The following is a 14,489-nucleotide window of genomic DNA, read 5'->3' on the forward strand; positions in this document are numbered from 1 at the left end:
TAATAAAAAAGTTTCGGAATATATGATTGAATAATAAAATGTTTGACAAAATTTCAAATACCAACGGGCGATACCAAATGATTCACGAGAAATATCTTTATACATATTAGCAATGCCATGCGTTTAATAATGTAAAGCATGCTCAAAAAGAATTAAAAACGATAAATAAAGGTTTCGTAATATTTTTGCATTACGGGGAAAGTGTAGACAAGCGATGCTGGACGATTACCGAAAAATATCTTTCTCTCAGCAATGCTATATGTTTTTTAATGCTAGATATATGCTTTTTCAAAAAAATTAAACGATAAAGTGATTTATAGAATTTTTGCTAAAGCTGATTTAAAAAAACGAAGTTTTGAATTACGACGGCAATCTCAAAAACTCATTTTTAACTTGGCAATATCATACGTTTTTTAATGAAAGACATACATACTCTCTCGAAAAAAATTAAATAATAAATTGTTTTAAAATATATTGTTGCGATCGAGAAAGGCAAAGTTGCGTATACATGACCGCGCGACTGATTTTCGAATAACATGTATATTAAAACACAATGCTTGTGTAATGAACTAATCAAAACTATAATATCTAAGTGAAATGCTAAAATATGAAATTAGAAACGTGCACAAAGAGTGTTTAACGCAAACAGTGCAAAAAGGCATTAAATAATTATATAAACGTTAAATAATTTTAACAATCAGTAGGTTTCTCTCTGCTTCTTTCTTTAGCTGTCATCTGCGGCGGAGCGCGGCTGTTTAATTATCTTACGTTCTTTGCTTATTATTTTTAATTTTATTTTTATTTCTCCTTTTAGTATTACTACGTTACTTTAATTTTCATTTGCTTTTCGTCGATAACTTTTTCTTTTTTTTTCATCTTTTTTTAAATTTTATTTGCATCTATAATATATTTTACTTTTCCCGCATATTTATATCATGTTACTCTTTTTATTAGTTTATTATTTTTGTTATTTTCATTTTGTACATCCTTATATTTTTGTATTTCTCTGTATGTACTTATATATTTTTAATTGTTCTGATTGTTCTTATAGAGGGCTTGCCCTAGAACGGTCATAAACGCTGTTATCACTATAAAATATAACTGTATAATAATGATAAAGTTATCTTATTGTTAGATATATATTACTTATGGAAAATTAAAAGTATAAATGTTTTTAAATTCAATTTTACACTGGCACTTCTTTTTAAATTATATCATTTTATATATTATATATATATATATATATATATATATATATATATATACATATATACATATTTTGAGTTATAGAGGTTCGAATTATCGAGGTTTGACTGTATAAACACATAAATTTTGAATTCGTAAATTGAAAATATGTTGTTATTTGTTCGTATAAGAAAATTCTAATTTTAAGTTATATATATATGTATATACTATACATATACATGTATACATATCATATACATATACATATGTATGTATGTATATATTAATACATCTTGCATATCACATAATCGGTAAAAACGTTCGCCGTCCGCCTGGCGATCGGTAATCTTACTCCGCACGATTCTCCCACGTTTTTTTATTTGCGCAGTCGCGGGCAGAGCGGCCGGACTCCGGAGTTCCGCGCGCCGCTGCATTGTTTGGTCATCAACTCATCATTCGCGAAAATGGCGGCCGTGTTGGACGAGGTCGGCAAGTCCGCCGAGAAACTCGTGGACGAGGAGAAAGACGAGATCGTCGACGTCGAGGACAAGACCGGGGCGGCGGAGGCGTCGAAGAAGAAGAAGAAGAAAAAAAAGAAGAAGAAGGCCGGTGCGTTCTGTACGAGCATTGCTCTTAAACGGCGAACGTGTGTCCCCGAGTGTCACGCCTCGATTTTTTGCCGCACGCGGTCCGCATCTGACGATTCAACGGATTTTCGTCGTCACGCCGCGATGCAACGATCGCGAAGTCACCGGGGGACGATCAGCTCGCTCCACAAACTCATTCGCGACGTTTCCCTTAAATATGCGGAGTAATAAATTTGACAAGTTTCAAGGCTCTCGGCAGTCGCTTCCCCGCGTGCAATGTGACGTGGAAAAAACGTATTTATGTTAACGACATTGATAAATGCCGCGTTAAATGATAAAGATCCTCGCGTTTGTTGTTATCGAATTTTATTTAAGTCCGAAACGTGCGTAATGAACACAAGTCTGACATTGAAAATACTGCCAGTCGCGGAAAATAGAACACATATTTTGCCTCTAGCATATATCTAGTGCTCTCTTTCTGTAATTTCAAACTTGATTCTAAGTGGAACTTTTGAACTCTGTAAAATTCATATATATATATATATATATATATATATATATATATGTCAGCTTTCGATAAAAAAAATTACATTATTGATCTCGTATAAAATATTGATAATGGATATGTTCGTACAGGTGCTGGAGAAGCCAGTGCAGATGTGCCGGAAGGGGAAGACGATAAGGCCAAGGATGAGGACGCAGTGGCCGAAGGTATCGTCAGTGGAGTTTCCCTATATTTTTGTACCTACAATTATAGATTTTGAAATTGAACATTAAATAGCATTCGACAAATGTTCATGCCGCAACAAATTATTCGATTGAAATTTTTAGGCACCGCCGAGGTGACCACCGAGGCGACCGCTGAGGCGACCGAGAACAACGGCGAGAACGAGGAGGCCAAGAAGAAGAAGAAGAAGAAGCGCAAACCCAAAGACAAGGGTGGCATTAAGCAGCAGACGGATCCGCCGAGAATTCCCGTGTCGGAATTATTCCCGGACGGCAATTTTCCAGTCGGGCAGGTGATGGTTCACGGCTCCGCCGGGATAGACGACAGGATGGCGAAGATGCGCTTCACGAGCGAGGAGGCGCGCGCCCTCGACAGAATGCACAATGATATTTACAATGAGGCGAGACAGGCGGCCGAGGCGCATCGACAGACGAGGAAGCACATCATGAAATGGGTATGTGAAACAAGTTGTTAATTCTCAAAATGTAGATTACGTAAGATTTTAAAGTAAACATCGAGCTACATCTGTTGCGCAAATGATAATAAGTCGCGCGGTCTTGCGAATGTATTTCTTTAATTTTGCAGATCAAGCCGGGAATGACCATGATAGAGATTTGCAACGAGCTGGAGGAGACCGCTCGGAAGTTGATAGGCGAGGACGGCCTCCTGGCCGGACTGGCCTTCCCGACCGGTTGCTCCCGCAACCATTGCGCGGCCCACTACACCCCGAACGCCGGCGATCCGACCGTTCTCGAGTACGACGACGTCACCAAGATCGACTTCGGCACTCACATCAACGGCCGTATCATCGACTGCGCGTTCACCCTGACGTTCAATCCCAAGTACGACAAGCTGATCGAGGCTGTCCGCGACGCCACCAACACCGGTATCAAGGCCGCCGGTATTGACGTGCAATTGTGCGACGTTGGTGCCGCTATTCAGGAAGTCATGGAATCGTACGAGGTGGAACTGGACGGCAAGACGTATCAGGTATGAAATATACATAGAATGCGATTTATGCGAAATATCACTTTTGAACCTATTTAATTTTCTTACTTGGATTTATGAGATCCAATTATCTTTGATAGCAAGTAGCTTGATTTTAGCCGAGAATGTATGAAATTCCTACAGTTCTGTCGCAAGTCCAAACTTTAATTTGACATTTAATCGCGCGAAAATATTTGAAAAGAGAAATCAGTATTAAAACCGGCAAAGATCGTGATTCAATCAACTGAACCTTTTACAGGTAAAATCGATTAGGAATCTGAACGGCCACTCGATCTCACCCTACCGCATACACGCCGGGAAAACGGTGCCGATAGTCAGAGGCGGCGAGGCAATTCGCATGGAGGAAAACGAGTTCTACGCGATCGAAACCTTCGGATCTACCGGTAGAGGCGTGGTCCACGACGACATGGAATGCTCGCACTACATGAAGAGTTTCGACGCCGGTTTCGTGCCATTGAGATTGCAGAGCAGCAAGTCTCTTCTCAACACTATTAACAAGCACTTCGGTAAGAAGCCTGAAATTGAAGGAATATTTGATTGACCTACAAAAGCTATAATTATTAGGCTGGCCAGAAAGTCTTTTCGTATTTACGAATTTATTTATACGATAAAACTTTCTGACCAATTTTAATAACAACAATTTAATCTCGGTGCTCGAACGCTCGTAATTTTCGAATAATTCGCGTTTCAGGTACTTTGGCATTTTGCAAGCGCTGGTTGGACCGCGTCGGCTGCACCAAGTACCAAATGGCGCTGAAGGATCTCTGCGAGAAGGGCGCCGTGGAGGCGTACCCGCCGTTGGTCGACGTCAAGGGCTGCTACACCGCTCAGTTCGAGCACACGCTCGTTCTGCGCCCCACATGTAAAGAAGTTATTTCCCGCGGTGACGATTATTAAAAAGTCGCGACCGTTGTTTTCACCGTGAATTATTGTCGGATGTCTCAAGGTGTGTATTTTAATCTCGATGTAACATCATTGTCGAAGCATCGCGTATTCCGCACAGTGTTCGATGCGATTAAGAGTAATCATTGTAATACGTTTAGCGACCGTGGTTTCTGAGTGTGATGTACTGCTATCTTTCTTTTCTTTGACCACGTAAAGTCGCGACGCCGCGAGTTTCGACATAAACGACAAAAACGTCACCGGCAACGTCTGCAGAACGCCAGATGTCACCGTGTGGCGCTTAGAGATATACGTTTCTTACATTTTCCCGTTTTTTTTTTATTTTCACTAGTACATGTACTTCGACAAAAAAGGATCTGTACTCGCTGTTATATTTCTCGCAACGTTCTTTTTTTAATCCACTTTATTACTTGGTTCCTTACACGTTGGAATGGAAATGACGGGGGTTTGATGTTTAGTGTTGAATAAAATATATTTGGAATCCGAGATTTTATCATTGCGACGATCTCTCAAGGTCCTGAATATATTCAGTGGTTAAAGTTTATGTTAGAAACGACAAACGTAGAGTTTAGCATATACATACACGTGACAACTGTACAAAAGAAGAAAGAAAAAACGAAAGTATCCTCCCATTTGTGTGGCTCGTCTATCGGTTTGGGGATACAGATAATATTTTCTTACGCACTTAAGCGCGAGATATATATATATATATATATATATATATGTATATATATATATATATGATCCTCGCGTGGATCGCGCTTGATAAATTAAAGTTATAACAAACTTAACGGCTTACATTTTTATTTTCGACCTAACGCTCGCTGCGCGCCTTCGCAGGATTCGTCAAAAATGAAAAAAAAAAAAAACTTAATGGAGCCATGAGAAATATAGTTTAATATTAACGTCGATTCGATACTTAAATACGATTAATAATAATTGTTACTATGCAAGGCAGACGTCGGATTTTTCTCTCACTGCCGTGTAATGAGAAGTACAAGAACACATGGTCCCACGGAGGTCCTGACTTTATTCGTCTCTCGTCTCCGAGCGGAAACTACTTTCACTTTCAGATGGCATCACTTCCATTCAACGATGTAATTTTAATTCGCATAAGCAAATCTGGAAATGTTCCCGTTGATACAGTTGCGCTGAATCACGGCATCAGAAGCCACCGCGACAAATCGGGAACTTTAACGGTGAATCGTGCGATTTTCACGTCGCATATATTTTCCCGGAATCGCGAATTCTTATGTGTTTACTGTAAACAGGTTTATTTATTCCGTGTGTTGAACCGAAAACGAGAACGAAATAATGCCACCGTCAGCGATCTAAGCTTCGTACAAAATACACTCTTTCTCCGTGCCCGAAGTTGCGTCGAAGATCGTGGAAAACACCGTCGTGACTTCCTAGAGGCGGGGGAAGGGATCGTCGCCTTCGGCACGAAGAGACTCCACGTCCGGAGACGCGGATACCCGGGCGTTCGCGATTCGTGCTCCAGCGATTAACCCTAAACGACGCAAAACAGTGTCATTTTGCTTGTAACGAAACGTTAGATTTTATTATCGCTGCCCTATGTTTCGAGAGCGACCCTTGGCAAGTACTCGCCGTCGACGATTTTGGCGACATAATTTTGTATATATTCCCAAATTAAAGAGAATGTTAAGTATCGCTTAAGATCAAAGGCTCGGAGCGGAGACGAGTGTCTCCCGTTCGAGTAACGCCCGACAAACGTCGTCCACGAATAAATTCTTTCGCATTATCTCGCCGTCTACCGCTACTATCTATTGTCGATCTGTCCTACTGTGTGTGCACTTATCGCGTCGCCGATGCCCTCGCGACGGAGAAGTCTCCTCCGTTCTCCGTAAGAAAAAATACGCCGGTTATTACATCCGAGTCGACATTCATATACGTGCGATACAACTGCATTATCGCATTTACCCGATAATTGCCCGTAACATAATCACGTTGTCGCGTCGACGTACTAATTGGTCGTCAAGCGCTAATAGATATATAGATAGATTGCTGATGTTCTATCTTCCACCATAGTATTCTTTAGGTCTGTTTTCTATAGCTGAACTGCTGCACTAGTTCGCAATTTATCTTTCTCTTTCTACATTGGAAGAAGAAAGATAAATTCTGAATTAGTGTAGCCAGTTCAGCTATAAAAAAAAAACAGACCTACTTATCTCTAATTGAATGCCGCCATATTGATAAGAAAGTATCCACGTTTGTGTGTCAATCGCGTATTTCACACCATAATATTTTCGTCTGAAATTATCTGCACTAATCTCTTTTAAGAACTCTAACTATAAATATAACTTTAATCAAATTGAATTAAATTTAATTTAACAGTTAACGCGCACATGCGATGAGACACATCCTCATTAATAGGGCGATTTTCAATTGGATACACAAATCGGCAAATCTATATATCTATGGCTAAGCTCGGCACACGCTGATCTACTATTATACGAAGACACGTGATTGGTTGCTGATTGTATTGTACAACGAGAACACCCGATATGCGAGACGCATGTTTACACACGAGAATCACCACTTGAGGGCCCGCGCGGTTGATCCGCGGCAATACGCGCAATACGACACCGTAATTTACGACGTCTAAACTCGACACGTCATAAAGATAGCGACTAATCTTCGAGAGATACGACGCGTGTCGTTTGGTTGTGGTCCTTCGCGCTTGGTGTTTGGGAATGATTTTACGGCGGACGATTGACGCGGCGACGTGGCGCGTTAAATACCTTTTTTTCAGACGGAGACAGATTTCCCCGGCGATCTTGCTCTCGCGATAAGCGACCAATTGCGCGCGCGCGCGCTACGCTACACGTTTCATCATGTTATCTTAACGCCTATTAAGACCTTAACGCCTGTTAAAACACACGCGCGCCTCTCCACGCGCCAAATGACGCCGCTAATAATCCTCGTGCCAAGGAAATCCTATCGGGTTGTATGCATATTATGTACACTGATTGCGATCGATAAGGCGCCGGAGGGTGAAATTAGCGGAGCCGCCCGTTCGAGCGGGATCGCCTCTCCTTCACCCGGGTGATGTGAGCGCGACGTCGGGCGGGTTTGCGCGACCTTCGATCTTCACCGGCTTCACTGCGACTCAGTGCGCGGCCTTAACTTCGCCCTCGCCGTTATCAGGAGGTTGCTCGGCGGCTCCGTCGTCGACCGCGATTGCTCCTGCTGTAAATAATGAGAATTCTTCGTTTAATAATAGATCCAGCGCGTACGCGGAGTTTAGCTTGATAAACAGCTGCGCATTTCAATTGGGAATTACTGCATTTCGCGTGTCTTTTGTAATTTCGTGATAGAACGAAACAATTGTCAGACATCTGATCGTCCGAATTAAAGATTTCAGAGTTTGAGGATCTTAGGAACTGAGGAATTAAGATATCAAATAATCGATAATCTTCCTCAAGGGGACTAGGATTTCGCTTAAATAAATTTATCTAGAGAAACTGAGTACCTTTTTCGATTATAATCTTTTTCGAGGATTTGGAAATGTAAGGAGACTCAGGTGTCAGGATCGGAGAAACCCAAAGGTACAATATAATTTCAAGGAAAAAGATTAGCTAATTGTGCGCGTTAAATCTCGGATTACCGTTAGTTGAATGTGTCTTGCTCTCTGCTCGATCGCCCTTTGCAAGGCGGTCCTGGGATCGTCCTTGTAACTCTCCTCACGGATCCTCTCGGCCTCCCTCCTCGACGCGGCTTCCCTCTGCTTCTCCAGGGCACGCTGCAGCTCGCTCTTCTGGTTCAAGACGTTCCTGCCGCTGCAGAAAGGAAGAGAAGCCCGTATTTAATGGATCCGTTCCGATTAAAAAGAAGAGCGGCTTTCGCTGCTGTAATTATGTAATAATAATCTCCTCCCCCCCCCCTTCAGTGAGTAATAAATAAAAATTGAAGCGTTTTAGAGAGTCAATGAATATCGAAGATAAAATCGAACGTACGAAAAATTTGCAAAAGTTTTTTACGTAAAACACGTGGAGTTTTGCACGCGTAAAAATAAGGATGCGTTGATTTTACGGACGAGACAAGGAACGCACCGTATTACGTTGTCCCGATCCTGCAAGTGGAAAAGCCACGCGTGAATGCGAACTGGCGTGAATTACGTGCCAAGGTAAAAATCGGTAAGCGTGAACCGCTTAATTTCACCGAAGCGTGAAGGATCGCGGGTGCGGTGCGCTCAAGAGCGCTACGAGCGCGCGATCGCGTATATACTGATTAGACGTAAACAGGGAGATAATTAACGTGGAAACGTTACATTCGATTCTATATCTCGATTGACCGCGATCGAGAATAAGCGCGTGTAAAACGTAATCGCGCGAGAAATAACGTTCTTACAAGCGCGAACTTCTTACTCGGACTTAGTCCGCGATCTGATACTTCGATCACGCTCGGATTCGCGCGCGCGATAAAAATAAATTCGTTGTAAATATGTACATACAGCAGTGCCAGCTTTCATCAGGAAGTTTTTACACGCGGCTAATCGGCTTTCCATTTTCATCGCGAATATTACCACTCTCGCAGTATTAATTAATATATTAATTAATTTCGCGCGGGGGAGGGAGGGCGGGGGGCAGAGAAGCGGTAAAAAGTATTTACTTTAGGGAGGATCTCTCGCGCTCGAAATTCCGGTCTCGCCGCAGACCGGATAAAAGAAATTGTCTACCCGAACGAGTTCCTCACCCGTAAAGAGCTCACCGTAGGAGAAATAATGGAATTGTAAGACATTCGGAGAAACTTTAGATAAAGAATTTATTAAGAGAAAACTTTATATTAAAAAACCTCAAGAAAGGAAATTTAAAACATCCTGCGATTAATTCTGCCGTAATTCTGACAGAGAAGAAACAGTAATAGCGTTTCTAAGTTTCTATTTTTTATTTTACGTAATTATTTAAATCGAATAAAGAGAAAAATGTTTATCAAACTTGCGAGAATTACAATTTAGTTTTACTGTAAACATTCTCGTAAAGATTATTTTTTCCTTAAAGTAATTTTGCGTTTTAACGAATGAAAATTTTGAAGCGACTCGACTTACATTTTCTGATTGAAGAGCAACTCCCTGTGAAGATCCTTATGACTAGTGGAGATAAGGCAAGGGTTATATGGTTTCCTCGGCAAGATCAGGCCGTCTGGTCCCATGTGAGGAGCTGGTGGTGGCGGAGGCGGCACGCCCAGAACCGGTGCCATTTTTCGTCCTGAAAGAGAAAAATGCAAATTCGATAAACGATCCCCTGACAATGAGATCAAGACTCAAATGGTACATCGTATTTGCGCGACAATCGTACGAGCATCGCTCATACTCTAATAAATCTCCACTCCTCACACAAGAAGTCGTTTCACTTTTTCGAAGAATTCGAGAGGATAAATCTTGAAATTAAAGATAAAATATTGTATTATAAATAATTAAATAAATAATATTCAATTTCTCCACGGTATTGAAAGAATGAATTAGACGCGTTAGACCACCGTTTAAATGTTTTGTTTGTAACGATAATTACGTGCATGAAGTTGAATAATTTCGTTCACTCCGCTTTTCAGCCTCATTACAAAATTGCAGCGTTAATTAAACTGTTTCATTACGAAATTTTAATGAAAGAATATATTTTTATTCGGAATAATTGAGAGATATAAGACGGAAGGCAAAGATTTTTCCGATGATCTATCCGGTTAAGTGAAGCGATACTCTGTGAATTATTTTTTCTTTTCGACAGAATAACGACTCGACTGATGCAAACACGATCACTTCCAAGACTGGCGACAACGCAACCTGTGTCTGATAAGTATTCACCCTCCAACAACGCTATCCTCGCTCTGACCGAGCTGCCCTGCTCGCACATATCGTCGTGATGTCGCGACTGTGAGACGCACTTCACTCAGTCACATATATGAGACGTATCAAAGAGAGAAGTTCTACGTATTTTTGCGTAGGGCTTCGCGGATATGGGAGCCGCGTTAATGGGATCAGTGAGCCGCGCGAATGGAACGGTCGCGCGGCTCAAGGTGAAACAAAACGGTGCGATTCCGTTTTGCGATTGAATCGGGTCGAGCGTTTTAACCCTCCTTCGTTTGGGTTCTACATTCGAAAGCACACACGAGTAACACGACGAGTCGCTTAGGCTACTTGAGTACTCTACTTAAGATCATTAACGATTGGCTAACGATCAGACAACTTGACGGTCGCGCGGAAATGTCGATACAGATAAAAAAGAAAGACTGCCTTAACAAAGCTGCCTTAAGCGGCGTTTACACAATGAGACTTGAGACTTAAGGCGATGCTGGAAGGTCGCCATATTTAGTGATATTTGTACGAGGTCGATAAAATCTGCATGAAATCTTTAAAAGTGAATAACTTTTTTTATAGGCTTTTATCTTAGTTCTAACAATTCAGTGTTGTTCTTTATTGTTGTCCGCAGGGTGCCATACTTTCAATTTGCACATATAAACTGTAGAATTTTCATATTAATCAAATGTTGTCATGAAATTGAGCAGACTGCTTTATGGACCTCGTACAAATATCACTAAATACGGCGACCTTCCAGCATCGCCTTAAGATTTAATGAGAGATTACTTTAAAAAATTGACCAATCACAATCGATTATTTTTCTCGCGTGAGATGAACGATCGATTAGCGGAAAGAGCAATTTTGCTGGATCCAGATCTGAAAATAATTTTTGTTCAATAATCAAAATAATTTTGTGGAGAAAGTCAAAGTAATTGCTAGAATATCACAACGTTTTATAGCAATGCTTACCATTTTTAACATTCAAACAAAATTCTTTAATGGTTCAACAAGAAATAATTTTCAGATCTGTATTCAGTAAAATTTTTAGACCTTTCAACAAAATCGTTCTTCGTCTCAAAATTTTTTCCATGATTGGCCAATTTTCTTAAAAGTCTTAAGTCTGCCTTAAAGCAGGCCGATTAACGATGATTTCCGATATTCGACGAATATCGATCGCTGACTCGACGAATAAAGGAGGACGCGAATTAGAATTTATAATTAAGAAAAGGATTGGAGAAACGATTACAAGGACATTTACCGCGACGCTCGTCTTGCGTGTCCGAGAGTGTTCGTTCTACTTCCGTTCCCTTCGCCGGGGAGGACGACGCAACGCGTCTCTGCAGATAAAAATCGTACCGTTTCGAAATCGCAGCTTCACGCTGTAAGAATCGTCGGACATGTTTCGCGTCGCGATTTTCCTCGGTACGCGCCGCTCGGGAGGCTCTCTCGCGCCCCGCGTTCCGGCAACAATCCCGGAATATCGACGGCGCATTGCTGGATATATGTACATTTGTCGTCCCGTTGCTTATCATCGTTTATTCAAGATACCACGGTCCTACCGGTTTGATTGATACAGCATGTCATTTCCGCGTGCCCGTCCAGATAACGTTGCAAAATCACCAGTCGAGTTGAAAAGCTATAAAGTATAAAATGATGTCATTCAATCCACGTATTTGAATCGATTTTCGAATCTCATTCGTTAATATTGGCGAGAACGAGGTTATTATTAACATTAGTTAGCAGAGCAAGATTATTAGCGCTGTAATATTGAATTATGCTCTATAATATAATATTATATTATTAGCGATATGATATTCATACGTAAATTATTAGAGCGTTATAATATTTACGTATAAATGAAATACCATTAACTTTTTATACATATATGCGAAGATTGGCGGGAATATGTGCGAACATAGCTAATTGGAGGTTCGCGATTTACCTCGGAAATTTCTCGTGAAAATCGCAGGTGCGAAACATCGTCGATATGCTTCTCACGTCACATTCGTACACCACGGAAAAAAACGAGCGAATTCATTTCGAGCCCGCCCGATGAAATGTTCGATCGAGTCGCGAAACGAGGCCGCGAAAGTGAGCGAGTGTTTCGTTCGCGTGCATCGCGCGGACTCCATACGCGATTTTATGGAAATCCGGTGACAGGAAGAGGTCACGGATATTTAATTTAAGTGACCTCAAATTGCAAACGTCAAAAAAACACCCGTATTAAACCGTATTAAATTTTATCGTTAGGAGTGTCTCTTCTCGCGAATCTGACGAAAAGACTCGTGACGAAAAATTCTACGCGCGTGCACGGAAAGAACAATTTTACTGAATCCAGATCTGAAAATAATTTTTGTTTAATATTCAAAATAATTTTGTGCGAAAGTCAAAGTGATTGCTAGAATATCAAAATGTTTTATAGCATCGCTTATCAGTTTTAACATTACAACAAATTATTTTGATGATTCAACAAAAAATTATTTTCAGATCTGTTTTTGACAAAATTTTTAGATCTTTCAACAAAATCGTTCTTTCCGTGTGGCGGAGAAAACGCTGTTTGCGCTTGAAAACAAAAAAATTAGGTATTCAGTCAGGAAAGACATTTCTTTATAACATTCACACACGGGTGCGCCTGCTCTGTTTGTTTATTCGCGGAGTCATTGACTCGCCGCGACGGTGCATTGATCCGAATTTTTGAAAGCCACGAGATAAGCCTTGGCGTAACGCGCGTATATACATGTATATACGCGCATTACTGTATATGTGCACATATACAGTAACGCGTCATTAGTGTAGATAAGTGCGCAGCACCGAGATAAGCGAGTACTCGAAAATTAGACATACGAGCGCGCGTAATCATTGAACGATGAATGACGGAAAGTATATCTCACTTTTTGATCTTTCTCGAGCACGAGCTAGAAGATATTCAAACGCACGCTCTGTGTGCACGGACTTTCACGGTGATTACTAATTATTTCGTATATAATTGCCGCGATATTTCGTCGTGTTTACGCCAATAGTTATAGCGATGATACGACAAGCTTTTGATTCGACAAGAAACGCGCGACGAGTGTTTTTATTTCGCAGCACTTTTGTAAAATGTAGGTTGAAACACATCGCGTTTCCGCCAGAAGGCGCACGGTATAATTTACTTCACTAACAAAAAATTGATTAACTATTCCACAACACGCGCCGCAGCGACGCAAAAATTGAACTAAACGTACGTTCATTTGTTTTCTATTTAATTCGGTTCTCCGATTCTGCCAGGTATTCGCATATTTTCATCGAATAACGTTCAGCTTAGGTTCATCGATGCATGATGCATAGAAAGATGACGTTATGCATGACAATTGGAAGCCCGTTACGCGATCGTCTGCTCGCGCGCCGTTGTGCATCGTCAGCCGTCACATGGGAAATACAAATACCACTGGTGCCGATTTGCAAGAAATTGAATTGCCATGTAAGTTAGCTCAATACTTATACAGCATCGGAAGTATCGGGCCCCACGAGAGGATGCACAACGGCATGGCTTTAGAAGTGAAAATCTCCACATTGACTTATACGATCGTAAATAAAATTTATAGTTAACACGAAAACTTCTCTTTATTTAAACCACCGACAAAATTTTCTTGAAAAATACCGGCGAGTAGAAAAAATCAGACACAATATATTAATTATTTATGTAATTTGAGGATAACGATATTATCTATATATCACGCGATTAAATACATACATCAATATTCATCGCAATACGCCTATTAATATTAAGTGGTCAATTTATTATTCATTAAAACGCGCAGTTGAAATAAATTAAAATTAATATTATTAATATATATCCTCAAGTCTGGATTTTTGATAAATATTATAAGCAAAATCTCGAAGACTCACGAGACACGATCGAATGCCTTGAGAGTAAAGTCTTGAAAGACCTGGCATACATTATTTGTCGTTCTTTTATTGCCATTCATACGCGGAGCTGAAAAGAGACTGACAATGCAAAGCCGAGGAAAGTGCACGCGGGTAACAGGATAACAGGATTATATAAGAGCGCACGTGTCATGTTTACCACCTTGTTGCACTTCGACGGAAATTATTGAATTTCGATCGGCGCCGCGCGTATATATTAAGTCGCACGGTGATGTAATTCTTTCCGTTACTGCACGCGCGATTACGTTTCGACTCGATTGAATGACGTTACACAACGCGTGTTGCAATCACAAATTAATAAGATTAATAAGATTTTTGATAAATTATCAGGATTTAT

At 40.7% G+C, this 14,489-nt stretch overlaps 2 protein-coding genes across 6 annotated transcripts in view; one reads left to right on the forward strand and one right to left on the reverse strand.

Moving 5' to 3' along the window:
* The first annotated feature begins 1,605 nt into the window (after window positions 1-1,605).
* LOC105451587 (methionine aminopeptidase 2) lies at window positions 1,606-4,896 on the forward strand. The gene is made up of 6 exons (XM_011692137.1): window positions 1,606-1,794; window positions 2,409-2,483; window positions 2,604-2,953; window positions 3,085-3,489; window positions 3,746-4,013; window positions 4,199-4,896. Exons 1-6 carry the CDS (start codon window positions 1,650-1,652, stop codon window positions 4,402-4,404), a joined length of 1,449 nt encoding a protein of 482 aa, XP_011690439.1. The 5' UTR covers window positions 1,606-1,649; the 3' UTR covers window positions 4,405-4,896.
* A 391-nt stretch (window positions 4,897-5,287) lies between these two features.
* Window positions 5,288-14,489, reverse strand: part of LOC105451589 (protein FAM107B) — a 36,506-nt gene continuing 27,304 nt past the window's right edge. For 3 of the 5 annotated variants that reach the window (XM_011692141.1, XM_011692143.1, XM_011692138.1), the window contains 3 exons: window positions 9,479-9,638; window positions 8,039-8,210; window positions 5,288-7,620 (listed from right to left, as the gene is read on the reverse strand). In XM_011692141.1, the coding sequence (XP_011690443.1) occupies window positions 7,531-7,620; window positions 8,039-8,210; window positions 9,479-9,638 (422 nt within the window). In that variant the 3' untranslated portion in view covers window positions 5,288-7,530. Of the gene's footprint in view, window positions 7,621-8,038; window positions 8,211-9,478; window positions 9,639-9,941; window positions 10,156-14,489 lie in introns of those variants that run through there. The other 2 variants (XM_011692142.1, XM_011692140.1) reach the window with 2 other exon arrangements.

Source organism: Wasmannia auropunctata, unplaced genomic scaffold, assembly GCF_000956235.1.
Source record: "Wasmannia auropunctata unplaced genomic scaffold, wasmannia.A_1.0 LD336049.1, whole genome shotgun sequence".
Taxonomy (NCBI): Eukaryota; Metazoa; Arthropoda; class Insecta; order Hymenoptera; family Formicidae; genus Wasmannia; species Wasmannia auropunctata.